The following is a 26,958-nucleotide window of genomic DNA, read 5'->3' as shown; positions in this document are numbered from 1 at the left end:
CCTGAGAGACTTCCCACAGTGATAGAGAGTTCAGAGTCCCTAGAATCCATACTTGATTAGGGATCAGAAAAGCTCTCACCCAGGCAAGGGCTTTGACATGGGTTGCAGAGAGAATAGGCTTTCAAAAGATGGGTGTTTCTGTGAAATTTTTTCAGAAGAATGGAATAGCCTTGACAAATGCACAAACATTTCAGTATGCTGGAAGATCATCATGTGAGGACATTAGTGACACAGATTCCCAGGCCTTACTCTGACATTATAATTCAGATTTGGACAAGGAAACAGAATATGTATTTTTTACAGGCAACAAAAGTGTTGTTTCTTTTTTTCTCACCAGGTGGCTGTGGGCTGTATTTTAGAATAAAATATTTGTAATTATAATGTTTTCAGAAACATCTCTGATATGTCTGTGAATAGTGAGGGTTGAGGTCATGTCAGGTAAATCAGGGAAGTAACATACAAGGTCTTGTCTGGTTGGTTTAGTTAATTCTTTTACCAGAGCTCTCACCCTGTGCTGAGTCTTTGGTAGGGAGCCATTGAAGACCCTTGAGCAGGATCATGGCCTGATTACAACTGCACTTTCATTGAACAGCACTGGCAGTTACATATGAGTGAGTTTGGAAGGACCAGAAGTAAAGAGTCTATTTTAATAAAACTAATAAAAAGATAAGCAAGTTCTGACAGAGATGTGATAACATAAAAGAGATGAGTAAAAGAGATATTTAAATAAAGAAGAAAAAGAATTCTAGGGAAGGGTGAATAGCCAAGGGTGTCATGCTCAGGAAGTATAAGAAATGTGAAGATTATAAGGAAGTTCTTGTATGTGGCATTTCCAGGGCATTTTGTAGTGACTGAAATATATCTACTCATTCATCATTAACTCTTTCAAGGCTTTTAAATCCCCTTTATATATTTTTAATTAATTAATTAACTTATTTATTTTTAGTGAGAGAGAGACAGGCAGAGACAGAGAAAGAGACAGACAAAGAGAGAGAGATGAGAAGCATCAACTTGTAGTTGTGGTGCTTTTAATTGTTCATTGATTGCTTCTCATATGTGCCTTGACTGGGGGCTCCAGCTGAGCCAGTGACCCTTTGTGCAAGCCAGCAACATTGGACTTAAGCTGGTGACCATGAGATCCTGTTGGTGATCCCATGCTCAAGCCAGTGACCCTGCACTCAAGCAGGATGAGCCTGTGCTGACGCTGGTGCCCTCGGGGTTTTGAACTGGGTCTTCAGTGTCTCAGATTGAAGGTCTATCTATCCACTGCACCACCATCAGTCAGGCCCCTTCAGGGAAGTGCATATGTTCATATTTAAAATATTGTTGCTTACTATGCAAAGTTTAGAAGTTCAGTATCTAAAGTAGATTTAATAAGGCACACTATTTCTGGAAAATGCTTTTTTTCCCCCCTGGAAAATGCTTTTTATAATTTGAGGGATGAAGGGCCACTGTGCACTTAAATTATGTTGTTGAGTGCTTTGCTCTTTCAATCCAAAATTACAATAAGTTCTGGCCAAAAAAAAAAAAAAAAAGAAAAAAGAAAAAAAGAAAAAGGACACATCAGTCTTTCTGCCATTAGAGAATATATTCTACTCATAGTTATAAAATAAATTTTCTACATAGGCCAAGGGTAAAAGTGTCAATTGGTTTTTGTGGATTATTTAGGTGCTTGAGGAAAATGAACACATGTGGACCCTCTCTATGTACAAAAACCTTTCGTGTATTTTTTGAATAACCATTGCGTTGAGTGCATTCTTAACTAGGCTGGATTTATCATTTTGATAAATATGTTCTCATCTTTCTGTTTTTGTTTCTAAGTATTAATCATTTAATTTTATTCTCATTGCTTGCTTATTATTAATCTAATTTCAGTTGCATTTCCAAGTTATGCTTAGGAATCCTGAATCAATTTATAATGTTCTATGTGTTAATATGTGAAATTATTTTGCTCTTAAAATTCTTTTCCTGGAAGCACTGATTATATGAGGAAAATAACCTAACAGGAGAGAGAGAGAGAGAGAGAGAGAGAGAACTAATGATATTATATATTATGGTAATTTTGAAAACCCAGTATAGACCTGGGAAGTTGATGGCCTTGAATGATGTTACTATCTTCAAGGCTAAAATCCAACGTTGGCTTAAGCACATAGGAAAGAAAAGCAGTTACCTTATCCATGTGTTGTTTATTTTTACCAAGAATGATTATTGGTTCTTTCAGTAAGGTATTTTGTCTTCACTATAACCCTCAGTGCTTATGAAGAAATGAAAATATTTAAATTTCTAGCAGTATTTAATTTGGTAGAAGGTATATTATCTTTGTTTATATTCTTACATTGGCTTATATTTATAAATTATAACAATTAAATAATTTCTCAATAAAAGTATAAGTAGGTGATTAATTTATTTTTCTTTTTTATGAACTTTATCCTCAGTTGAAGTATGTTTTTATACAAAGGGTATATGCTTGAATCTTGTGAAATCACTGTTAATTCAATAAACTTTACTTGAGGCGTAATTCTTCGTTAGAGTTATAGTATTAGAGAATGTCTACTACAGGTCATGCCTTTTGTTTTCTCACAATATGGCAGGGAAGAGAATATGAATAAGACATTATAAGCAGTGTGAAAATATGAACTAGGGTGACCACCCATTTTGGTTGGCAGGGACTGTAGAGGTTCTGGGGATGCAATATTTTTAGTGCTAGAATATAAAATGTCCTCCCTGGGGACATTTGTCAGTGCTTCCTCATCACACCTGGAGAGCAAGGATGTTTACTGGCATCTAAGTCAGACAGACCAGGGTTGCTATGGAACCTTCTACAATGTATAGGACAGCTCCCATGCAAAGAATGATCAGACCCAAAATGTCATTTGTGAGACTGACACATTCTCCTGTTCTCAGGACAAGATGCCATTAGAACATGAGATGTTGATTGTGTATAGAGATGGAAAAACTGATGCAACAAGGTGCCCAAGACGGGGAGAGGGCTATCAAGAACACAAGTGAAGCAATTGGTCTGGAACAGTATAAACTCAAGGGAAGAATGGTTTTTAAATTAGAAGTTCTTGAACAGAGGATAGAATGTAGCTCCCACCAAGTTCATGCTTGATGGCATTATTTTTCTCTGATGAAATAGGAGGCAAGAGCATCAATCTCTTGGAGGGGAGAGGTCGGGGCAGGGCAGACTTCTGCAAAGTGGTAAAAGATGGGAGGATGATTGATAGATGACATCGGGGTCCTAGTGAGGCTGTAGATCATGAATTCGCAGTGGCACCAGTGCTTACCCTGCTGTTCTTTCTCGGGCAAGGCTCAACCATTCAGGATAGGGAGGGACAGTGGTGTACTGCAGATCTAACTTAAGGCAAATGTAGTGTTGAAAATGTACAGCGTTCAGGGCACTGGTGGGAACAGTTTGATTATTAGAACCCTGGGCTAGGTAGTAAAGGAGGGAGAGCCTTTATATACTGACCCTTTAAAAATCACTATATTCTCAAATGCTTTTCATTTAGTTCAGTCTTTTAAGCATAAGTGTTGTGACTGTTTGCTTTGCAGTCTAAACACTGATTTTGTCTCACTGGATAGCTTCCTTGGCCTTAGAAAGATCCTCTGGCAACCCTAAAGACCTTTATTTAGTGTATTGGGGAAACTGCTACATATTTCATTTTTAATTACAGCCCATCCCTTTCCATTCCTCTTTTGCCTTTCCTGTCTAAAACAACAACCCTGAAAGGAGATCTTTTTTGGCATTTTTTGATTTACATCAAAAAGCAGCTTTGACTTTCATTTGGTTACTGAAGAACTCAACTGTAAATTTGACAAAGGTTCTCCAGAGAGCTTTAAAAAGATTCCTTTGATTAAATTAGTGAATATAACTAGGTTATATAATGATTCCGAGGAAGAGGTTGCATGCATCATTCAACTCCTGGAGGTTTTATCTTTTCGTTTGGTACTGAATATAAAGGCTTATCCCAGGATAATCTCCAGGCGCTTTTTCTAATTCTGGAAGATTAAGTTCATCCAGATTCTCAATATGTGGCCTGGCATATATTCGCAAATGCTCCTGTTACACAAACACAAGGGAAGGATTTTCTTTCTTTCGAAATGAGCTGTGGTCACTAACAAAAACACATTTCGGGGCATGTGTCTAAAACTCGAAGCGCTTTGGGTTACAAACTGATATTTCAGAATGTTTGTTAAAGGCCAATGTTTTTGCACAATTGGAATAGTTAATAACTAAAATAGCATTTTTAGCATCTAAAGCTAGGTCCAACCTTGCAGGGCCCTAAAACGGTGTTATTTTCTTTTGTTCACCATAACATGGCCAGTGTAGCTCTATAGGGTGAAAAAAGAGTGGCTATAGCCTGCCTCAGTCTGGCAAGAGGCCTTGGGTATCTGCAAATGTGCTCTAAGGATAGCAAGGGGCTAGGTCCATCAGCTGTCAGCCTCAGCTTCTGTTTACACTCTGAACAACAGCCATGTTCCAGGGGAGCAATTATTGATTGATTTTCCTTCTAAAATAAGTGTCCTAATAATTTGTGACAGAACTAACTGAAATTGCTATGCTGTTGCCTGCAACAGTTAAATTGTGTGGTCAGGGAGGTGGCTGGGGAAAGAGAAAGAAAGCCAAAACAAGAAATGGTTCCTTTCATTTTTGCATGCAGTCTATATTGGTAAATTGTATAATTAAAATCTTGTTTGCAGGTTCTTCAGAAAGGTTATTTGTGTGTAGGGAAAACCCTTTGTTTTCTTCCTTAATACTCTGAGCTGTAAATTAGAGGACAAGGGGGAAGTAGTTGGTTGGCAAATCGAGGTCCTCACTGTCTATGCTGTTTTGGAATGCCTCCCATATTCCTGGGGCTCTGATAATGTGTTTCTCTAGAAGAGCATGCATAATCTGCAGTAAAATGAGCTGGTCCCAGGGTCTGCATTGCCCAGGGATACAAATTAGGGACTTGATATTTAAAAGTGAACCCAACTGAAAAATCTTTCCGGAATATTTAAGTGGTGATACCTTTGAGAGGTTCAAGTATCACCATTTTCTCTTATAGGAGAGGAGAGATGGGTATTTCCGTAGATAAATCTCATGTTGTTTAGAAAATGGGAACAAAAGGACTGTCCAGCACAACAGATTTCAGTGAGAATGGGAAAAAAAATGTCTCTTCCCCCTTCTGTTGGCTTTCTAAATTTGTTGTGTGTTTGTGTTTTAGTTCATAGTCACAGGCAGCAAAAACACACCATTTCCTCCTCAGCTTTAATATGCTGTCATGAGAATGCTGATAGGGTTATTTTATGAAACTATTGCCTAAAAAAAAAAAAAAAGAAAAGGAAAAGATAAAAGAGTAAGGATGACATTATTACATTACACTCTGTTCCATCTAAGGCTCATTTTATTAAAGGTTTTTTTTAAAGGTTTATTTTCATCTGCAAACCAAGGACTTGTGCCCTACTCTCTCTGTGCCAGGATCCAATTAATGTCATCTTGAGTTTTCTGTGTGAACAGGGCCAGTTCATGGCCCTGGATAATCATCTATTATTATTATTGCTTGCTTGTACATGACTTCACAACCCTAACTTAGAACCAGTTGTCATGCTTTCCATCTTTGTGCCCCCAAATAGCTCACTGAGTAGAATTTGAGAATGGGCGGTGACTCTTTGAGAATGAAGAGATCAATCATAGTTAGTAAGATTAAATGTGGGGATAGTTTTCAGCTAATGGGACATTTTCACCATATCAATTTGCATGTATGAATGTAGCTTCTTTCTCTTGACTCTAATATAGAATTTTGAGTTTATTTTAGAAAGGATGCATTTAATATGCAAAATAAATGCTATTCTTTTGCTTGCTTTATGGATTCAGTTGGAGGGATACCAGAAAATGAATATTTTTAATATCCTACAATTGTTTTTTGGTTCTAATCATTACCTAATATTAAATAGGAATATTTGGAATCCTACTAATCATTGCCAAGTACTTTTCGGCTTAGAGCTTTGGGTCTACAGAGAAGTGAATTTAAAAAATAAAATCTAAATTTAGTGGAAAATTTTTGGAAGGCCATAGGTACATACCTAAAATATCCATATGACCAAAATAATTGTGCTTTCTTTAAAAGGTATTGAATGCTTACAACATGCTGGTCATTATACAGAACAAAACTATGACATATGCCTTTGAAACTTAGAATATTATGATCTCTAGAAGAGTATTGGTCCAAATGGGAATAATGCTGTGGTTTTTCAAATAATATTTATATGTATATATTTTTTAATTTAATTTAATTTTATTTTAATTTTATTATGGGAAGCAGGGAGGCAGAGAGACAGACTCCCACATATGCCCCAACAGGGATCTACTCGGCAAGCCCCTATGGGGTGATGCTCTGCCTATCTAGGGCCGTTGCTCTGTTGCTCAGTAACTGAGCTATTGTAACACCTGAGGTACGACCATGGAGCCATCCTCAGTGCCTGGGACCAGCTTGCTCCAACTGAGCCATGACTGTGGGAGTAGAAGAGAGAGAGACAGAGAAGGGAGAGGAGGAAAGGTGGAGAAGCAGGTGGTCACTTCTTCTCTGTGCCCTGACTGGGAATCAAACCTGGGACATCCACACACTGGGCCAATGCTTTATGGCTGAGCCAGCTGGCTAGGGCCATATATATATATATATATATATATATATATATATATATATGATTTTATTCATTTTTAGAGAGAAAGGAGAGAGAGAGGGGAGGGGAGAGGAGCTGAAAGCATCAACTCCCATATGTGCCTTGACCAGGCAAGCCAGGGTTTTCAGACCAGCCATGTCACTATTCCAGGTGGATGCTCTATCCACTGTGCCACCACAGGTCAGGCCCAAATATATTTTTTAATTTATTATTTTATTCTAAAACAACATTGGTATATAGGCAAGTGTATTTTTAAAAATTATTTTGTATTTTATCTTTTCCATTGTTTATCCATATGTATCTATAGACTTGCTAACACATGGTGATACTCCTTAAAATAAAACACTGAATACCAAGGAAATTTCTTTTTTGAATTATTCCAAAGTTAGAAGCAGAGAGGCAGTCAGACAGATTCCCACATGTGCCTGACCAGGATCCACCCGGCATGCCCACCCTGGAGCGATGCTCTGCCCATCTGGGGCGTTGCTCTGTTGCGGCCTGAGCCATTCTAGCGCCTGAGTTGAAGGCCATGGAGCCATCCTCAGTGCCTGGGCCAACTTTGCTCCAGAGGAGCCTTGGCTGCGGGAGGGGAAGAGAGAGATAGAGAGAAATGAGAGGGGGGAGGGTGGAAAAGCAGATGGTCGCTTCGTCTGTGTGCCCTGGCTGGAAATTGAACCTGGGACTTCCACAGGCCAGGCCGATGCTCTACCACTGAGCCAACTGGCCAGGACCCAAGGAAATATTTTTAAATAATAAAATTTTAAAGTGTTTTATCATTAAAAATATTAAAAATCATAATTTTATTTTGAAGATAATAATTATGAATTTTAGGAAATACTGTCACTGTTATTACAAAACTCTATTTTGTAATTAGTATTGCCTTTGTAATGAATACTCAGGCAGCTTTTTTTCCATGTTATTCTTTTCTAGATAAAACATTTTTGTGACATATCAAAACAATATTCTTATAGAGATGCAGTTTTGTGTATACACAAATTTCCTTGGGTTAATAAATTTAAATTTCTCTAGCAAATGTATTTGAGCCTCATTTTATAATCTGTTTTACAACTCATGGAAACTGTACATATGGACATGCCAGTATCCTTCCATGTTATAACTACTTGGGGATATGTTAGCTACCTTGCTAATTTACCAGTTTGGAATTGACAAATGGAAACTGTGGTCAAATTATTCTTAGAAGGCAGATGTTAAAAGAAATGATCCAGGTTTTTGCCAGTTGTGCTAACCCCTCACTTTGGTTGGAAGGCTAGAACCACTCCTATTGGCTGCCAGCCTCTCAGCACTTACAGTCACATCAGATCTTCTCTGTGTGGAATTGTTTTGCTACTGGTGTTCAGAGTGGAGCCACTATAGTGTCTCTCTCCTTTTCCTCTTAAGAAATAATAAAAAAAATTCACAGTTGATATATTAAAATTTCTTAAAGGAGAAGCAATAGGATCAATACTCTGAAGATTGGTAACATAAAATTTGGGGGAGGGGGCGGAGAAAAAAATGCCAACGATGGCATTTGATTTCTTTGCCACTTCAATTATATCTGGTCTCATGTTCTTTTTCAAATAAGCCAATTACCTTTCTGTGTGATCCAATTTGCAGGTACATGGTAAGGAACAGGCTAGAATGAAGAATAAATGATTACTTTTAATGATGATGAGCAAATCTGTTGTGATAAATTATGATTAATGAGTAAATTAGCTGGGAATATGTAAATATATCTGCTTTGAAAACTAACTCTACAAAAGATGCAAATGGATGGGTAGAGTCATTTTTTGTCAAATACAGTGTCTGTGTTAAGTAGCTTTGTGAGTATAATACCATTTAGAGGGAATATGTAAAAAGCCAATAAATATTGTGCCATTTATCTACGTTTTTACTGAATGAGCCTGGGAGACAGCATGGCTCTTCATCTGTTTCAATGGAAGGGCCTTTATCACTCTACTGAATGAAAACAGATTCATAGTCTGTGTATTTTGAATACATAAGTAGGTAAGCAAACTAGTCTTAAAGTGGAAAACGTGAGTAAACATTTAAATGATGCTGCTGATACCATGTTTTCATTAGGAATGAATGACTCTGGCATAAGGAATTGTAAGAATGGCTTCATAGATTTTTTTTTTCTTAAGAGTGATTCAAGACTACTGGCACACCCTTCTGAAATTTATGTCACTAAACTAGTGGTAACTATGAGTGTCTTGTACCAAAACAGATGGCTGCTCTTACTGAGCCTGTCAGCAGTTCAGAGAAGTTTTATATTCCAGACACAGTGAATGTAGGGGATTGTTTGTATTGGTCATAATATGCCAATGCCTGTCTGTTACATAAAAAGTAATTATGGTGAGACTATACAACTTTTACTGCTGTAAAGTAAGTGTTTATGACCCCGGTATTAATGTATTTTGAAATAGGATAAATTAGAAATTTTATTTAACTAGTGTAAACTGACTAATTCATATGAAATTTAATTGCTATAAGATTTTTGAAAAGCAGTTTGAAAGACTAAAATGGACTGGAATGTCTTGACCCTTTTACCTAGACAATTTATATTCATAGCATTTAAGTTCTATTTTCAAAAGTTTCATTTTATAGATAGTTCACCTTCCTTCACTGGTCTATAAACATTCACCACTAAGGGTTTCCTCTACACTGTGCTGTCCCAGGGAAAAATGGAAAAAGCAGGATTTGAGGAGTACTTGAAGAAGTCTTTTTATGAGAGGTAGATTTTCTAATTTTTCCTCAAAACTGATGACCCTCTGACCTCCACTTCTCATTTCTTTTGTTTAGCTAAAAGAGATACAAATTTGGCCAGTGAGAATAGCAATACTTTTAAGCTTCAGCAATGGTCTAGGTAATTAGATCCTTTGCTATAAATCTATGGGCTATGTTTAGCACATTTAAAAAAGTGTGTAAAGGCTTTAAACAGTATAGTTTGTTTTTTATCCACAGGGTGAGCAAAAGTTGGTTTACAGTTGTGAGTACACTAAATGCAGAGTTTATTCTTGTATTTTTATTTATTAATATTTTATGATTTATTTGTAATATAACTCTAAACGTACTTTCACCTTCCTGTATTTGGATTATAAATTTGTGCAAGGATATAATTTCTATAAGATTAACCATTGAAACATTTTATAATACTGGGAAATTGAAAACAACTTAAATGTTTAATAGTAAATTAAAATATTTCTGTGATTTATAGTATAAAAATTATATATCTATATTTTTCATTAAGTGAGAGGAGAGGAGGCAGAGAGACAGACTCCTGCATGCGCCCTGACCAGGATCCACCTGGCAAGCCCCCTACCGGGTGATGCTGTGTCCATATGGGGCCTCTACTCCTTTGCTCAGCAACCGAGCTATTTTAGTGCCTGAGGCGAGGCCATGGAGCTATCTATCCTCAGTGCTCCGGGCCAACTTTGTTCCAACCATTTGAGCTATGGCTGTGGGGGGGTTGGGGGTAGGGGGGGCGGAAGGGAGAGAGGGGGGGGAGAGAGAGAGAGAGAGAGAGAGAGAGAGAGAGAAAGAGAGAGAGAAGGGGGAAGTGTGGAGAAGCAGATGGTCACTTCTCTTATGTGCCCTGATCAGGAATCAATCCCGGGACTTCCTCACACTCTACTGCTGAGCCAACCGTCCAGGGCCCATAAATATAATTTAAGTAAAATGAAGGCTATCAAATTATAACAAACGATAATCTTTTTGTAAAAGTTATATGTTAAAAGAGCTTAGAAGCATTCTTTAAAGTTATTTGTCAATGTGATTGCCATTAGAATTTATGAAAATATATTCTTTTAATTTATTACGTTTTCTAATTTGTATACAATAAATATAAACCATAAGAATAATAAAATTATTTTACTTAAGAATAAAAAGCATAAAAAAGAGCAGAGTGGAGGAGAGTTCTGTGATAACAATAAGGTGGAATGTTATTCATCAAAGAGATGAGTTTATTGTATTACATTGTACTTCTTCTGAATTCAATTTTATAATGAACGCATGGATCTGTGATTTGTCTATGCTACATTTTGCCAGTTTAAGGCCTGGTATGAATTCATTAGTCTCCTACCAGATCACTTCAGTGTTTTGCACTGTGGATGTGTGTTACATAAAGTTTGCATTCTTCAGCGAATTTATCATGCTATAAGCAAATATAAATCAAATACAGGCAATACAGTCATGTTTACAGCATTATTGTCCATCCTAAATACTCAAATGTGTATAGGTAAGATTAAAGTGTATAGTACCTTGGGCAGCTTTTTACCAAGTCCCTGTATGGATTGAACACTTACTTTGTGTGGGGTGTGATTAGGAGACATGGGACTTAAGTGATGACCAGGTCACAGATTCTTCTGATAAAGTATTATTATTGTGGAGGGAGAGAAATACCTGTGTCTAAAAGAGCTATAATAAAATATATGTTCTAAAGCATGAGAGAGATACAAAAAGTGGGATAAGAAAGTTAAAAAGATAATAGATTTTATTAAGATGGGAGGATCAAAGAAAGTTTCAAGATATTTAATTTGGGTGAAAATAGATAAGTTGTATAAATGCAAAAGTGGAGGAAAAGGCATCTTGTACAAGGGCATTTAGGTGGGGAGTTTTAGGTTCTTGAGGTGTAACAGTAGAAATGTATTTGGAAAAATAGGTTGGCAGCAGCCCTGAAAGATCTTAAGGGCTAAACTCAATCTCTGGTTTTATTTGTCAGCAGTGAGCTATTTAAGCTTTCTTTATTTGTTATTGGTTTTGTTTTGAGTAGAAAAAAAGCTTTAATCATAGATACATGAGAAAGAAACATCTCAAAGAACAAGAATGGAAGGGAAGGGGTCAAGGGGCATATACTTTATTGATTGTAGTGATAAAAAACCCAAAGTGAGGGAGACTGGATAGGAAGATGCAGATATTATGATTTCAGTCAGTGATTTCAAGCCCAGGATGAACATTGGAATCTTTTTAAAATTAATTATGCAGCTCCATCCAACTGATTTTCTACTTAATGAATCTGGGTAGGATCTAAGCACTTACAATTGGGAGCGTATGTGTGCGTGTGTGTTTCAGTCTCTCATGTGATTCTAATGACCAGCATAAAAAAAAAAATCACAGCTGTTATTGAATAGGAAATAGAGAAAAGAGACATCTTCAAAGCAGACTCTTTAGGACTAAATAATTGAATGGTAGTGGGGCAAAGGAGAAGACAGAGAAGAGGCTGAGGCTGCAAGACTGGGCATCTGGGGAAGGGAGTGCCACCAACAAACATCGGAACTTAGCAAGAGCAGTGAGATTGGGACGGTGTATGATCTGGTGTGTTTTCAACACACTGATTTTGAGATGTGCTAGGTAATCTTTCAAGTGGTAAGAAGCAAGTTCCTGTCATTGAGGAAAAGTTCCAATGGGAGATATTTTTTATATTAAATCAGGTCTCTTCTTTTGGTCTTCCATTCTTTTTTCCCTTCCTCCTCTTTTTCCCCCTTTTTCTTTCTGTCAGTGTGCATATCAAGTGTTTGTTAATTTAAATAATGATATGTATAGATATCTATATATTCAATGGAAGAATGCTTTACTAGTTATTTTCAAAGAACTGAGAGTTGAATCCTTAATAAAATTTAGTTGTGTAGACATGCATAGAATATGACATTGAAATGCTTTGAAAAGGAAGAGGGGAAATTAATGTGAAGAACATTAATGAGGTACTTGTCTTTTTCCATCATGAACAAATTGAAAGTATATGTAAAATAATACAAAAGTGATCTACCTTACTAAACTTGGAACTTATGTAATTTGTTTCTAAATTCTGTGGCATTGATTTTTGTTCACCAGGCATTATAGTTAATTTATGCCAAATTTCAGTTGGCTCTGGGGAATTAGAAAAGAACTTCCATAGGCAGCACATTCTGGGTAAAGTTTCTTAACTAGTGAAAAATAATTTTGCTATAATGTCATACAAAGTACTTAACTCTTGTGCAAACAGTCAGTATATATTTTATAGATAACTAAAACAGATTTGAAAATGTGTATTAAATTGAGTTATACCATATTGTCTGTATAGCATCCTTCTAACTTTCCATCTTCTCATTTCGCACAGTAAATATATCATGGTTCCCAGTTAGATCGAAAGTCCATGATTCACTCTTAACTTCAGTGAACCTTCATTCATTTTTTTTTCTCTCTCTTCCCTACATTCCTTACAAATTTCTCTAGTGCTGCAGTTTTCTATAATTATATAAAGTAGGAATAATGATATAACCTTGCAGGACTGGAAAACCTCACGTGTAAGATATATATATATATATATATATATATATATATATATATATATATAAAACATTTAGTCTGATGCATGAAATTCACTAAGAGAAATTATTTTTATATCATTTTGAAATGTGATGCTTCTTAAATTTTAAGTCTAATAGATTGTTTTGGGAGTGGTAGTAAAAAGAAAATATCAGATTAACTAAATAAAAAGCAGACTTTCAGGTCTGTCCTGGCTGTGGGTGTCAGAGGTGGCCCCAGTTTATGTAGCATATCTACCATAGAAGCCAGTCCAGCCTGGTGTCTCTGCCCTGATTCTGGCCTTCCTTCCAGTTATGTATCAACTCCAGACCTCCCGCTTCTCTTGTCATGTGCCCATGCACTTGTACCGCTATTTCTGGCACACCTTCCTCCTTACCCTACTCATTCAACAGTTAATCATAACAGAAACTCCATCATCCACACTCTGGCCACTTTTTGTGTTCGGGGGAGTGGCAATAGGGTGTGCTGTGGCTGGAAGAGAATGTAGAACACTGACAGCAGTTCTTCCCCTAAACCTTCAGACAGGGTCATTACCCTTAGAGCCAACCCCAACTGACCTCTTGTCCTCTGCATTTCTCAGCCAACCCAAGAAGTCCCGTTCCTGACATTTCCTGCACTCTGATACTTCCAGAGAAAGAAAGAACAAAGGCGGGCTCAGCTGACAGTGCCATTAGTTCTACAGACACCTTTTAGGGAGGAAGCAGATGCCTAAAGGCTGGACTACATACTTATTCTTATGGATCATCAGCTCATTCTCTCCCTTAGTATCATTTAATAGTATTATTAACCTTCTCCTTCCAAAATTTGAAGATTATTATAACAGATATCCCTTTAAAAACCAAATCCTATTTAAGGAAACATTAATCAGCTGAAAGAAACAAAGCCAATTAGTTACATGCTGTTAGTTTTGTTCCCCATGCAACATATTTCCTTGATGTCTGCTGAAGCTGTTTATTCATTAGAATCAAATTAGACAAATGGCACCCTCATCTTGCCTCTTCCCCTTTGTAGCATGTGGGCCTTTACGTGAATCTGTTTTAAGTGATTTTCAGTTGGTCAATCAAATTACTGCAAACCTGAATTGTCTGGTTAACCTTTAAAAATTTCTCATAGAGCATTGGACTGGGATGTGGAGGATCCAGGTTCGAAACCCCAAGGTCATCAGCTTGAGTGTGGGCTCACAAGCTTGAGCATGGGGTTGCTGGCTTGAGTGTGGGATCATAGACCTGACCTTGTGGTCACTAGCTTCAGCCCAAAGGTCGCTGGCTTGAAGCCCAAGGTTGCTGGCTTGAGCAACGGGTCACTCGCTCTGCTGTAGCCCTCTGGTCAAGGCACATAGAAGAAAGCAATCAGTAAACAACTAAGGAGCTGCAATGAAGAATTGATGCTTCTCATTTCTCTCCCTTCCGGTCTGTCTGTCCCTCTCTCTGACTTTCTCTCTCTGCCTCTGTCAAAAAAAAAAAAAAGTTTCTCATAAGTTTCTTTCTTTCTTTCTTTCTTTCTTTCTTTCTTTCTTTCTTTCTTTCTTTCTTTCTTTCTTTCTTTCTTTCTCTTTCTCTCTCTCTCTTTTTTTTTTTAGCGCATGCCAGAGAGACAGGAACACACAGACAGGGAAAGAGATGGCACCCTAGTTTGTCCCTGATTACTTTCTCCCCTTGTCCAGGGGCTCCAGCTGAGCCAGTGACCCCTTGCTCAAGTCAGCGATCATAGGGTCATGTCTCAGATCCCATGCTCACGCTGGATGAGCCCATGCACAAGCCTGCCAACTTAAGAGTTTCGAATTGGGGTCCTCTGCATACCAGGTCAATTCTCTATTCACTGTGCCACACCACCTGGTTAGGCTCATAAGTTCTTTTCTTATGTGGATGTTACTAGTTGAATTCAGTGGTTCTCCCTCATTGATGACTAGCTCTTCTTAATGCAGTATACTAAAGGGAGGATTTTGTCCTCAATAGAACAGTTTGTTAAGGATGTTCAAAGGCAATAGGCTGGTTTTGGTTGGTTCTGTACCCTAAATTTAATACCCAAAAGTACTTGTTGGGCTTATCACCTTGTTTTCAGGGAGCCTAGCCACTTGAAACCTCATCTGACATCACAATATTATCATTATTAAAAGCCAAGTTACTCCATTTTGGTTACACTTTAAGAAACACCCTAACTTCTTAGAAGTAAAAATCAACCAGCAGCCTGTGGCTCTGCTTGAGCTGTGTGGGAAATAATAATCAACTGGATTCCTGGAGTTACTGTCTGCTCTGTGAATGCATCCTGAGAATGCAGTCTTTGGGAACGGCAAATGAGCATGGCAGACACGTTCTAGAATATCAGCCATGCCTCTTTTCTGACTCATATGCATGCTTAGCTTCTCTGTTTTCCATTTAGAAAATAGACTTTCTTGGTCTAACAGTAATTTGACCTCTGCAATGCCTGGCATTAGTTTAATAAAAGGTCATGCTCCTCACTTGTCAAAACCAACTTGAGCAGAAATGCATTTTGCAAAGCACAGTGCTGGCAGATAGGTGGATAGAATAGCAGTTAGCTACAATAATAAAAGGGCCCTAAGCACTGGTGACTATAAAGTTTTAATGTCTTTCCCGCCATCTTTACACTCTTGTGATTTCTTTTTTTCTTAGACCAAGTGTAATGCTGATGGTTGTATCTCACGAGAAAAATCTGGTGATTTTCATTATTCAGACCCGAGGCTCTCCTGCTGTGTGACTTTTTGGTAGAAGTTTTTGTTTTATGATTACACCTGGCATATCTTCTCTTTCTTCCCATCTTCAGAGCATGATTTAAGTTTGGGCAGTATCTATGGCAAAACAAAGCAGAAGATTCACTTAGTTTCTTTTATTAAGCTGAGATACAGAGAAGGAGAAGTGGGTGCTGTGTATTGTTATCCTTCTGAGAATAAAGATTTTTATTTGCCTCAAGCATTTGGTACAGTTATTAAATTTAGTCTTCCTTCTCATATCTCTCCTTGGCTGACTGCCTAGCTAGCATGGACAGCATCAGTCTTAGAGTTTCACCAGCAGAGATGATTATTTATGCAACAAACATGCTTTATTGAAAGGATTTTACTGTATTTTCTAGAATCTTAACTTTGTATCATAGAATGATAACATCCTTTTTGTGGCTTGGATTTTGTATGTAAATGTAGGAAAATTGACATCAGATCCCGTAAGAAAGTTATGATTTTCTTGTATCCGAAGGCTAATGTCTTTTATATTAAAAAACCAACAAAACTCTGTATACAAGCATTTGCTGTGCATTTCTTTTAAAGGTAGTGAGATCAATTTCATTTTCTTAAAGACTAAGTTTAAGGACCCTTTTTAGGATGTTTCTTTGAAGAATACTGAGTGACTGTAGTGGTAGTATCATTTAGGAAAACAGTTGCAAGTCTAAAATAGATTTTAACTGGTTATTTTAATAATTTTTTGACATTTCAATAGGATAATTTCATTATTTGACTTCATCTTCAGAAATAACCTTACAGTTCAGTAGCATCAAGTGGTCAGTCATATCTTTGGTAGATTGTTATGCTTTTCAATATTAGCATGAAAATTTCAAGGTATGACCAGAAAATGAAAATAAAAGAGAAACATACTTGAACATTGGAATGGTGGTTACATCCCTTCACCAGGTATATGAGAATTTGCCTTCTCTGCTTTCCATTTAGAAACAAGACTTCTATGTTTAATAATAATTTGACTTTTTAGTGTCTCTACTCACCAGTATTTATGAAGGACTTGCTTCAATAGCTGTTGCCTAGTTGCAGATTAGCAAAACCCCAAATTTTCTTCATTCTTTGGGATGAGAAATGAGATCCTAGCCCTTAAAAAAAAAAGACAGGAAAGGAAGAAAGAAAGCAGAAAAATCTCGGTATAGTGAAAATGGCACCCTACATTCTATTATTTAATTTTATTTTTTAATTTACTTTATTACTTAATTTCTGATTAGTACATAGTCATTTTTATATAATTTATTATTTGCATATTCTCACAAGAAATTTTAAAACAAGTTCAGTGGGAAAGTGGATTGTTAAAACTGAAATATTTTATGGTTTTTAAATACTATCCTTTTCAAACCCCATAGCTTTAAAAAAAATAAACCATAAAAAATATCAATTTTTATTTTTTTAAAGCTATGGGGTTTGAAAGAGGTAGTATTTAAAAATGACAGTAATTTAGTATTTAATATAGCAACTTTTCAGGGCAATTCTCTAAGAGTTTTAGTTGCACAATTATGATTTCCATTTTTGATGCTGATAAGTATGTGGTTATTATCAATTTTCATTGTTCATAAGAGCAAAATGAAAAACATATTGTACAAACTAGTATCTTTTTTTGTTTCTAGAAAAGTGACATGAATGTACAGTGTTTTTATTCCTCTCACCATTAGTCAGTTTCAAATCATTCCAAATACTACCTGCAGTTCTGGTAATCAACCCTTTTTAAGCTGTGGCACATTTTTTACATTTACAAAATCCTGGGGCATACCACCTATCAAAATGACACTCTAACTGTTAGAATTATTTAAAGTTTAAATAAATTACATTTATTAAAAAAAAGTTAAATAAAAAAGGATAACCCCCTCATATATACAGTCCCATGTAATATCCCTCGTATATACAGTCCCATGTAACATCCCTCATATATACAGTCCCATGTAACATCCCTCATATATACAGTCCCACGTAACATCCCCTTATAAATACAGTCCCATGTAACATCCCCTCATATACAGTCCCACGTAACATCCCCTCATATACAGTCCCATGTAAAACCTCATATATACAGTCCTATGTATCCCCTCATATATACAGTCCCACTAATAGATACTGGAGCTTTCATCAAGGTTGTGGGTTCAAATCAATTTGGCAAATACTCTCTCTATATAGAGACTGGACAAAATCAATTTTAGAAAATGTTGGGTACTTGTGTAACATAAGTCCTCAGAGCATCTCTACTGTCAGATTGAGAAGTTTGCTTTCTAGGTAAGGATTCTGATAAATACTAGAGTTCTCCCTGAGGTTGTGGGTTCAAATCCCATGGTCAGCCAGGTGCAGGGGCCTTGGTTCTATTTTGATGGTGTATATAGAGATTTGAGCTCTTTAAGAAGATGACCCTTCAGGAGGCCATATACAATATAGATAACATTGTGATGCATTGTATATCACCCTCTGTGGGGGCCTCTTTTAAGAAGAAAAAGGTCAAATATCTATATACACCATCAGGATAGACATAACCAGCTGAGGCTGAGGCTTCATCTAGTGGTGGCAACATTTACCTCCAGTCCTGACCAGGATTAGAAATTGGGACCATGGGGAGGAGTAGCAGCTTCAACTACTCCCCGTAGCCACACAATGACAAGTGTGTGGCAGCCCAAGTAGGGACCTTCCTGGGTGTGGATGAGAGGAGGCAGCCTACTATTGGTTCATCGCTAGTAGTCGGGATGAATCCTAGAAGGTGATTGGTCAGTAAGCGTTCCCTGTGCCCTCACTCTTCCTGTCGCTGATAGCTGGAGGGATTGTGAGGGGAATGTTTATGTTCGGATGGAGGCGGCTGGCGGTGGGCCATATCCGGCACTCCGTGCCGTAGTTTGGGGACCCATGTTTAATTTCCCCGTGGTACACCTGACCATGTCTCATGGTACACTAGTGTGCCACGGCACACTGGTTGAAAAACACTGATCTAGAATACACTGCTACTCAGATATGTTGAAGGATGTGATACCTAGCAGAGTTGTTAGAGCCTGTCTTTTTTCCTAATATTTCTGGAACAAACAGGAGCCTATGTTCAATTTATTGAATTTGCTGATGAGGTGAAGACTTACTTCTCAACAGTATTGTTGCAAAGATGCTTTTTAACCTCTCTCTACTCCTGCCCTTCTCTCATTGTGAAAATACCACACTAAGCTCGGCAGCCTTAAAATTAATTGGACGTGATCTCTGCAAAATAATTTTTCACATCTCATATTTTTATAGTTAAGAAACAGGAAATGCAGGTAACAACCCCCCCCCGCCCCACATTTACAATTATACATATTATAATAGTGGTGCTGAGATGGGAATCTGGCTTCCCAGGAAAACCGAGATGAGAGCCAGAACCCACCCCCTGCTTCGCAGACTAGTCCTGTGGGAAAGCTGCTGCTGGGAGGGGAGGGAGGGAGGGAAAATAGTTGTGATGAGCAAGCAGTGATGAACTCTCTTGTTTTCTCCCTTCTGAGGTTCTAAGGATTATTTCCAAGATGGATGTTAGCTATAGTTACTTAAAGCCATTTTCAATAACATATAACCTAAAAACAGTAAGAGAGAAAAGTGTACTAAAGATATGAAAATAGAAAATAAAATAGGAAAGTAAATGGTTTTATATTTAAAAAAATGTCCAACTCTAACATAGTAATTAAAACCCAAGGACACCAGAAGAATGTAAATAAATAGGAAAAATAATTACAATTAAAAAAACCCAAGGATGCAAGAAAAATGTTAAGATATAAGAAAAATAATTAAAGGACTTCCTCTCAAATCACCATCAATAGTGTTCTACCATATTTGTCACATCGTTTGTTGGGGGGGGGGGTTCAATTTTATTATCTTCTGTTCCTCACATCTATTTTTGTATGGTGCTTCTGTGACTTATTGAATCATAAGCATTTCTCATGTCATTAAAAAACTTTTAAGGTGCAACATTTACTATTTCCATGATGTTTCATCATTATGCTATGGTTTATTTTACCATCAATTCCTATAGTATTTGCTATTTAGGGAACTTAAAGTCTTTGTTAAATAAATGCCATGATGAGTATCATTGTGCATAAATATTTACCTACACTTTATATGAATCTCACATAAAAGAGTTCTAGATCTGGAAGTACAAAATGGATACAACTGGAATTTTTAGGGGACAGTGAATGTTAGGAATAGTTAAAGGAAACAGGGTTTTTAAAAGTCTCCAATTTTTAGCCTATCATGCTTAGGAATCTTTAACTCTACATCTTTCTTAACAGATTTTTTTCCCTTTGCTCTGACTTAGTAGGCTTCTTGACTGATCTTTGATGCAAATTGTAGAGTTAAATTTCAAGTAAGGCAGCCATAATATTTGGGTTAGAGAGTCAGTTTACTATTTTTCCCATTTCTGTTTCTTGCCAAACTTTCTAATTCAGGGCTATATTTCTTGTCCCTTTAAAATTTCCTAGAATTTCTGTTAAATGTCACTAATTTTAATAGCTCAGCAGCGGCAGGGCTGCTTTCTGGCCGTGTCCTGATAGCAGCATCAAAGCAAAGAGCTAAAATTTAACTCACTTTGATTGATGAGCTCATTTTGTTACAGAGGACAAATTAGATTTTTTTATACTGGTAGTAAAAATTAATGCGTGATGTTGCTTTTTGGATGTTATTGGATCTCTGCCTTAATACAGATTTCAGCAATGAAAGCACTAGCTGATAACTTGACCAAAAAGTTACCTCTTTCCCCATTTAGCTCCCCTCCAGAGTAAAAGGTGCTTTTCCAAATTTTGTAATCATGGCACATTTAAGTATGTATGTAATGATGGAAATGGGGAGAGCTGTGGCAGAATTAGTGGGGTATTCCTCCGTATTTCAGTTTTCCATCTAATTGTGCTTATTTCTTTTATTGCAGCACCTCCGAGGTTTACGCGAACTCCAGTGGACCAGACGGGGGTCTCCGGTGGAGTTGCTTCTTTCATTTGCCAAGCTACGGGAGACCCAAGACCTAAAATTGTCTGGAACAAAAAAGGAAAGAAAGTCAGCAATCAGAGATTTGAGGTATTAGGTCCATTGTTCTGTTTCTCTAGGGGAAGAATGTCTCTGCTTTATCTTTAGTTTGGATGTTACATGCTTGTTTTACTCTGTAATAAAGTGTCACAATCTCTGAGATATGGCATTCTTTATGTGACTGTGATGGAAAATCCAACTACAAATGTTTGGTTTTTTATTTTTTAAAAAGGAACTTGGCATTCAGATTGCTTGTACAAAGGCTCAACTACTGTTCCTAGCTCCCTTCTGTTAGCTTCATCCTGAGTGTTTCCGTTGAGATTGCAAGATGGAGTCTCTCACCCTCCCATATCCAAGCTTAAAGGATAAGTGAAAGCTGCCTACACCATCATTTTCCTATGTGATTGGCTCTTACTGAGTTACATGCTTATCCCTAAACCAACCTGTGTACCCCTCAATGGTCCGATTTAAGTTAACTAGAACCTACCTCTGTTGCTGGGAATAAAATCAGTCCCATTCAACCCCATGGCTTGGAATGAGGGAGCTATGTTTTTCCAAAGGGAATTCAAGTTTCTATTATGAGCAACAAGGGGAATGGATAGTGGGCAGCAAATGAAGTTGTCTTCTACATCTTACACCTGTGTTTTGCAAGTAGCATGAACTAGAATGAGAAATTGGTTCCAGTGTGTTGTACTCTTTGTAAGAAACAGACCCTGTTACAGTTAAACCTATTGAAAAAATCCATTCTCTTTATTCAAGAAAGGTCAGGCGAAGGGATTAGCCAAAAACAATTATATGCATAATACATAGATACAAACAATAGGATGACAGTAGCCAGAGGGAAAGGCGGAGAGGAGAGCAAAGGTGTGGAAATGGGGACAGAAAGAGACTGCCTGAGGCAGAGGGGGCAGATGTGGGGTAGAGATGGTGTTACAGTGAGTTGTACTTTTGAAACCCTTATGGTTTGGCGAACCATGTCATCCCAATAAGTTAAAAATAAATAAATTTAAAATAAATAAAGAAAATAAAAGGTAAGCTCAGTGCAATGAAAATAATGAAACATAATTAAGATTTTTTTGGGGGGGGTATTCATGAGACTTATATGGGTTAGAAAATGCTTATTCTGGAGGAGAAAAAACAGGTGGTAAGCTACACAGAAAAATATTGGAAGAAACACAAAATATTATGCTTATAATTTAAGACATAAGGAGGATAGCTTGTTTCTTAGATGATACTAAGACCTCCAAACTATAAGACTTCCTTCCTCAAACTAGAATTTCTTATTTACTTCATGGCCTTATTCACAAATTGGGGAATTAAAGGCAATTCATAGTTAAATAAAATTGATTTATTTTTATTTTTGGTTGTTTTTTTTTGAGGCAGAGACAGAGAGAATCAGAGAGAGGGACACATAGGGACAGACAGGAAGGGAGAGGGATGAGAAACATCAATTTTTTGTTGCTGTTCCTTAGTTGTTCATCGATTGCTTTCTCATATGTGCCTTGACTGGGGGGCTACAGCAGACCGAGTGACCCCTTGCTCGAGCCAGTGACCTTGGGCTCAAGCTGGTGAGGCTTGCTCAAACCAGATGAGCCTGTGCTCAAGCTGGCGACCTCAGGGTCTCGAACCTGGGTTCTCCATATCCCAGACCGACACTCTATCCACTGTGCCAGCACCTGGTCAGGCAAAGGCAATTCATAGTTAAAAGAAACATAGCAATGACAAAGTTCAGAACTGTTTGATAATACTCATTTTTCACCAGTTATTACAGAGCAATAGATTAGGGTTTAAATGCATAAAGGATCTAATTAATTATACCACTGAAAATTGAAATTTGGACTATAAGTTTACAAATGAAAATTTTTAAGTTATTTTTTTGAATATCAGGTACCTTACAGTTATTTAAAATAATCAAAAATTATCTTAAATAATCTTGGGAAATATTTCCTACATCTTGTAGAAAATGATGTTTGTGCACATCTTTGGTTCACTTTTTAAAAAATTTAAATGAAATTAAATATTCTCTACAGCCAAGGAGGGGTTGGGGGAACGGAGTAAAGAGGGACAAATATACAGTGATGGAAAATGATTTGACTTTGGGTATGGGCATATAACACACTCAATAGTTCAAACTGTATAGAAATGTTACTGAAATCTATGTACTCTTATTTGATCGATGACACCCCATTAAATTTAATTTTCTAAAAAAAAATTAAAAATAAATGAAATAGAATATTTCTTTTGTCACTGAATATAGTTTGATATTGTGCTTGCTAATGATGATGGCTTCTTGACAAAATCTTATAGCAAAGATTAAATTATAATAGTAAACATTCAAAATAAGAGCTCTGTTTAGCACATATTTCCTAATGAGAGTCACATAAATACATTCAGGAAAATTACTTATTTTTTACACAAAGCTCCTTCATCAAATGATATCAAGTCTAGGGTTGAGAATCTTTAATATCTCTAACATTTTGTATGTCTGTTTTTGGTTTCACTCATTTATAATGCCCATGAGAGCAGTGGGTAAGACTGATTTTTCTTCCATTTCTTTCTTCAGTACCAGAAATGGAAACTGGCCTAGATTAGGTACACATCATTAAATACTGGCTATTAGATAGGGTTTTCAAATCAGAAACTGCAACACCAGCTTTTATCATGGGGTATGATGTTTGTTGTTAGGTCTAAATCTAGGAAATAGTTTGGAAAGGTAAACATGCAATGTCAGGTAACAATTAATGAATCGGAGTTTAAATTGGCATTGAAGATGTTTAAATCTTTCTCATTAAGCCATAGGATGCTCCAAAATAATATTTTAAAATTATGGAACATTTGATAAAGATTCTCTTAACTGTGAAACTCCCAAGATGCACAGTAGATTTATTCTAAATGTGTGCTTAACATAGTTGAAGATATAAAATGGGACATTTTGGCTCTCTTTGTAATTTAAATCATAAAGAGAATGCAGAAAGGATTAGAAGTGGACATACTTTAAAATATTCCACATCTTTCTTTCATATACACACATACACACTCACACACAAAATCTGGGACTGAACAGTCCATAAATATATTTATAAGGCATTTTCTATTCATAATTTAAGCTCACGCTCACATTATTCACAGGGAAAGGCAGGGAAAAAACCCCCACAGCACCTCAGTGAATAGCCGTAAGACTCAGCATAGTTGTGGAAAAGAAGGTAGAGAACTGCACGGTTTTGTGTATTTATTAATCTCATCATCATTGTCATTGTTTAAAAGCAGTACTTGCACTAGCTGATAAATATTGAGGATTGCTAAACTCTGTCAGAGTAGAGTTCATAATGCTAGTGAATTCAGGCTTACTACTGTTTAGGACATTCATTTTCTGCCTGATGAAGCAAGCCTCCATTTTACAGCAAGAATGCCCCCAAAATGCAGAAAATGCTAAGCTAGAACAAACACTGGAATGATTTATGGCAAAATTAATGCACGCCATCAGGCTCTTAGGTTGTGAAAGCTTTCTTGTTGGCTGCCTAAGTACTAGATTTATGCAGTTTCTCTTCATGGTTCACTCATCTATACAGTTCAGGCTGAGATATTAAACCAGAAGAGCTATTGGTGGCATGCATTATTCCTCCACCTCAGAGTCCAGTTATTGAATGGATCCACATATGCATATATGTTTTCAGAGAGAGAATAATTTGAGAAGTTTCTCCATTATAGAAGCAAGTCTCTTGCAAAATTAATAGGATCAAATTGCCCAAGATACACCCACTAGAATGTTTTTGTGAGTAAATCCTGGATAGTTTACAGCAGAGACTAGAAATCTACATTTAAAATTTTCTTTTAAATTTGTTTTTATTAATCTTAGAGGGGAGAGAGAGAAAGAGAGAAGAGGGGGACGAGAAGCATCAACACCTAATAGTTGCTTCCCATATGTACCTTGACCAGGCAAGCCTGGGGTTTTGAACCAGTGACCTCAGCCTTCCAGGTTGACACTTTATTTACTGCACCAAAGGTCAGGCAAGAAATCTACATTTTTGTATATGCAGTTTCATGTCTTTTTCCCTTTGTTCAGTGGATTCATTAAATTAATCCAGATATTCTGTTTATCACTGTATCAAAATTCAGTCTCAAAATGCTGTTGAGTTTATTCTGAGCCTAAAGGCTGGTTCACCATTTCCTTAAGAGGTTTAGCTGAGAGGTGGACAATTGTAACAACACCTGTGACAGCTATTGTTTCCTCTAATAGGTAATAGAGTTTGATGATGGGTCTGGATCAGTTCTCAGAATACAGCCCTTGCGGACTCCACGGGATGAGGCCATTTATGAATGTGTGGCCTCGAATAACGTCGGAGAAATAAGTGTATCTACAAGGCTCACAGTTCTGCGTGGTAAGTAATCAAGTGCAAGGTTGTTGGTGTGTCATTGTTGAAATTCTGTATCTCAGGTGCTGTTTTGTAGAACTGTTAAAAAAAACTACCATTGTCCTGACACATAAATTGGAAATAAAACGTATATAAGAAGCTCAACTTCTAAAAAGTCACTGGATGCCTTCTCTCATGAATCTTGGAAAATGTGAGTCAGAGAGAGAAAAGAAAATCCCAAAGAAATGCTGAGTTCTGATGTCAGATACCGTTTTGATTTTTGGTAGAGCACCTAGAAAGGAAACAGGGCACCTCCTGTTTTATATGTCAGCATTACTTGTGTATGGAGATTTTATACCGAGGTCAGCAGCCACTTTTTACAAATTACAGATGCTGACATTGAAGTTTGCAGAATTAAAGGAACGTCCTCTACCTACAGATGAGTTGCTCTTAAGCAGAGGAATCAAAAGCAAGAAAAGCACCTTTCTTCTTTACGCCAAAAATGTGTTTTTATTTCAGTCTTTTATATTTCTTGACCTAAGGTCTGTTGACGCAAAGCGAATCCAGCTGTGTGGCTTGTGCAGTATGACCTAAGCATGGGATGAGAGGGCAGATCTCCTGTGCAGTGTGTCTACTTTCTAGACTTCTTTTAGAATGGCAGAACTAGAGAATAAAGGCTGATGATTAATAATACTGTAATGTAAATCTCTAATTCAGTCTTTTGGGTAGAGGTAAGAACATTACTTGTTTTGGCTGGCCTAGTCGTGGACATTTCTAGACTGACTTCTGTGCATTTATCTGTTTTCTTTCTCTTACACACTTTTATTTTGCTTTTAACTTCATTTTGTTTGATTGAACAACTTATGAGAACTAACTTTCTTAAAATAAAGGTAATTGGAAAGAAGGGATCAAATTTTAATAATTATAGGGGGAACATATATAGATTAAGAATATTTCTCTTACATTTTACTTTTTTTTTTCATTGAGGGACTTATTAACTTTATATTTTTTATACAGTCAAAAATATTTCCTTCTAGATCTTTTTAGTACCAAAATTAATTAGTTAAGCCAAGAATGTTAGAAAATTAAATTATTTACATGTATAAGCCAAAATACATTTTAAATAATATGTATATAAACATCTTAGTCTCATAGACATGGTATTTTAAGTGCATGTAACAAAATGCCGCTTAAAAACAAATCGTATTTGAGCTATATTTCTAGCTGTTAAGACAAACTCTGTTCATACAGGAAGTTCTCCATCCTCCTATAAGCATGGGCAGATGTGGATAAAATATCTGAAAAAATTAAATGCGTAGTTAGGCTAGGAAAGAACAAAGACATTTCCAGGGAATAAAAACAAAAAGAATCTCCAGAGAAGATATCCCAAGATAGTGACAAATTGGTTGCCTGTTTTAGAACTGTATGCAGCAGGAATAGGCCTGTATGAAGTAAGGTGTAAGGAAGAGGGGAAAGATCAGCTTTTAGCAGAAAGGTGAGACTTCCGGTACTGTTCTGACCATGCAATACTCAGGACCCAGAAGCTAACAGAAAGCTGGTCAGGAACAGTGAATTCCACAGAGTAAGGAATAGGCAGCCATTTAAGCACTACCTGTTAGAGAAACCCCCAGTCCGAGGCATACGACCCTGTATAAGGTCATTCTTGCCCAGATGGGCTCTTAGGTACCAATTCCATAGCCCAGTCAATGAAAGTAGAAATTATAGTCTGTAAACTTCAGATCACTGAACTGTATGAATAGGTTTTAAAAGAACTATATTTTAAATATCTGAAAAGGTAAATGAAGAAATAAAATTTGTCAGACAATTCAGAGAATCAGACATTAAGAGAAAAGGAGCAAACAGGAGTTAGAAGCCTGAGTTTAGAACTGAAAAGAACCTTAATTAGTATAT

At 36.8% G+C, this 26,958-nt stretch overlaps 1 protein-coding gene across 15 annotated transcripts in view; it reads left to right on the top strand.

The window, feature by feature from the left end:
• PTPRD (protein tyrosine phosphatase receptor type D) overlaps positions 1–26,958 on the top strand; it is a 2,510,439-nt gene that overhangs the window by 2,156,517 nt on the left and 326,964 nt on the right. For all 15 annotated transcript variants that reach the window (XM_066257235.1, XM_066257234.1, XM_066257236.1 and 12 more), the window contains 2 exons: positions 20,601–20,746; positions 24,933–25,074. In XM_066257235.1, coding sequence (XP_066113332.1) covers positions 20,601–20,746; positions 24,933–25,074 — 288 coding nt within the window. The remainder of the gene's footprint in view (positions 1–20,600; positions 20,747–24,932; positions 25,075–26,958) is intronic.

This window comes from Saccopteryx bilineata, chromosome 2 (assembly GCF_036850765.1).
Source record: "Saccopteryx bilineata isolate mSacBil1 chromosome 2, mSacBil1_pri_phased_curated, whole genome shotgun sequence".
Classification (NCBI taxonomy): domain Eukaryota; kingdom Metazoa; phylum Chordata; class Mammalia; order Chiroptera; family Emballonuridae; genus Saccopteryx; species Saccopteryx bilineata.
The sequence above is the reverse complement of the archived record's forward strand: the minus strand, read 5'-3'. Positions and strand labels throughout refer to the sequence as shown.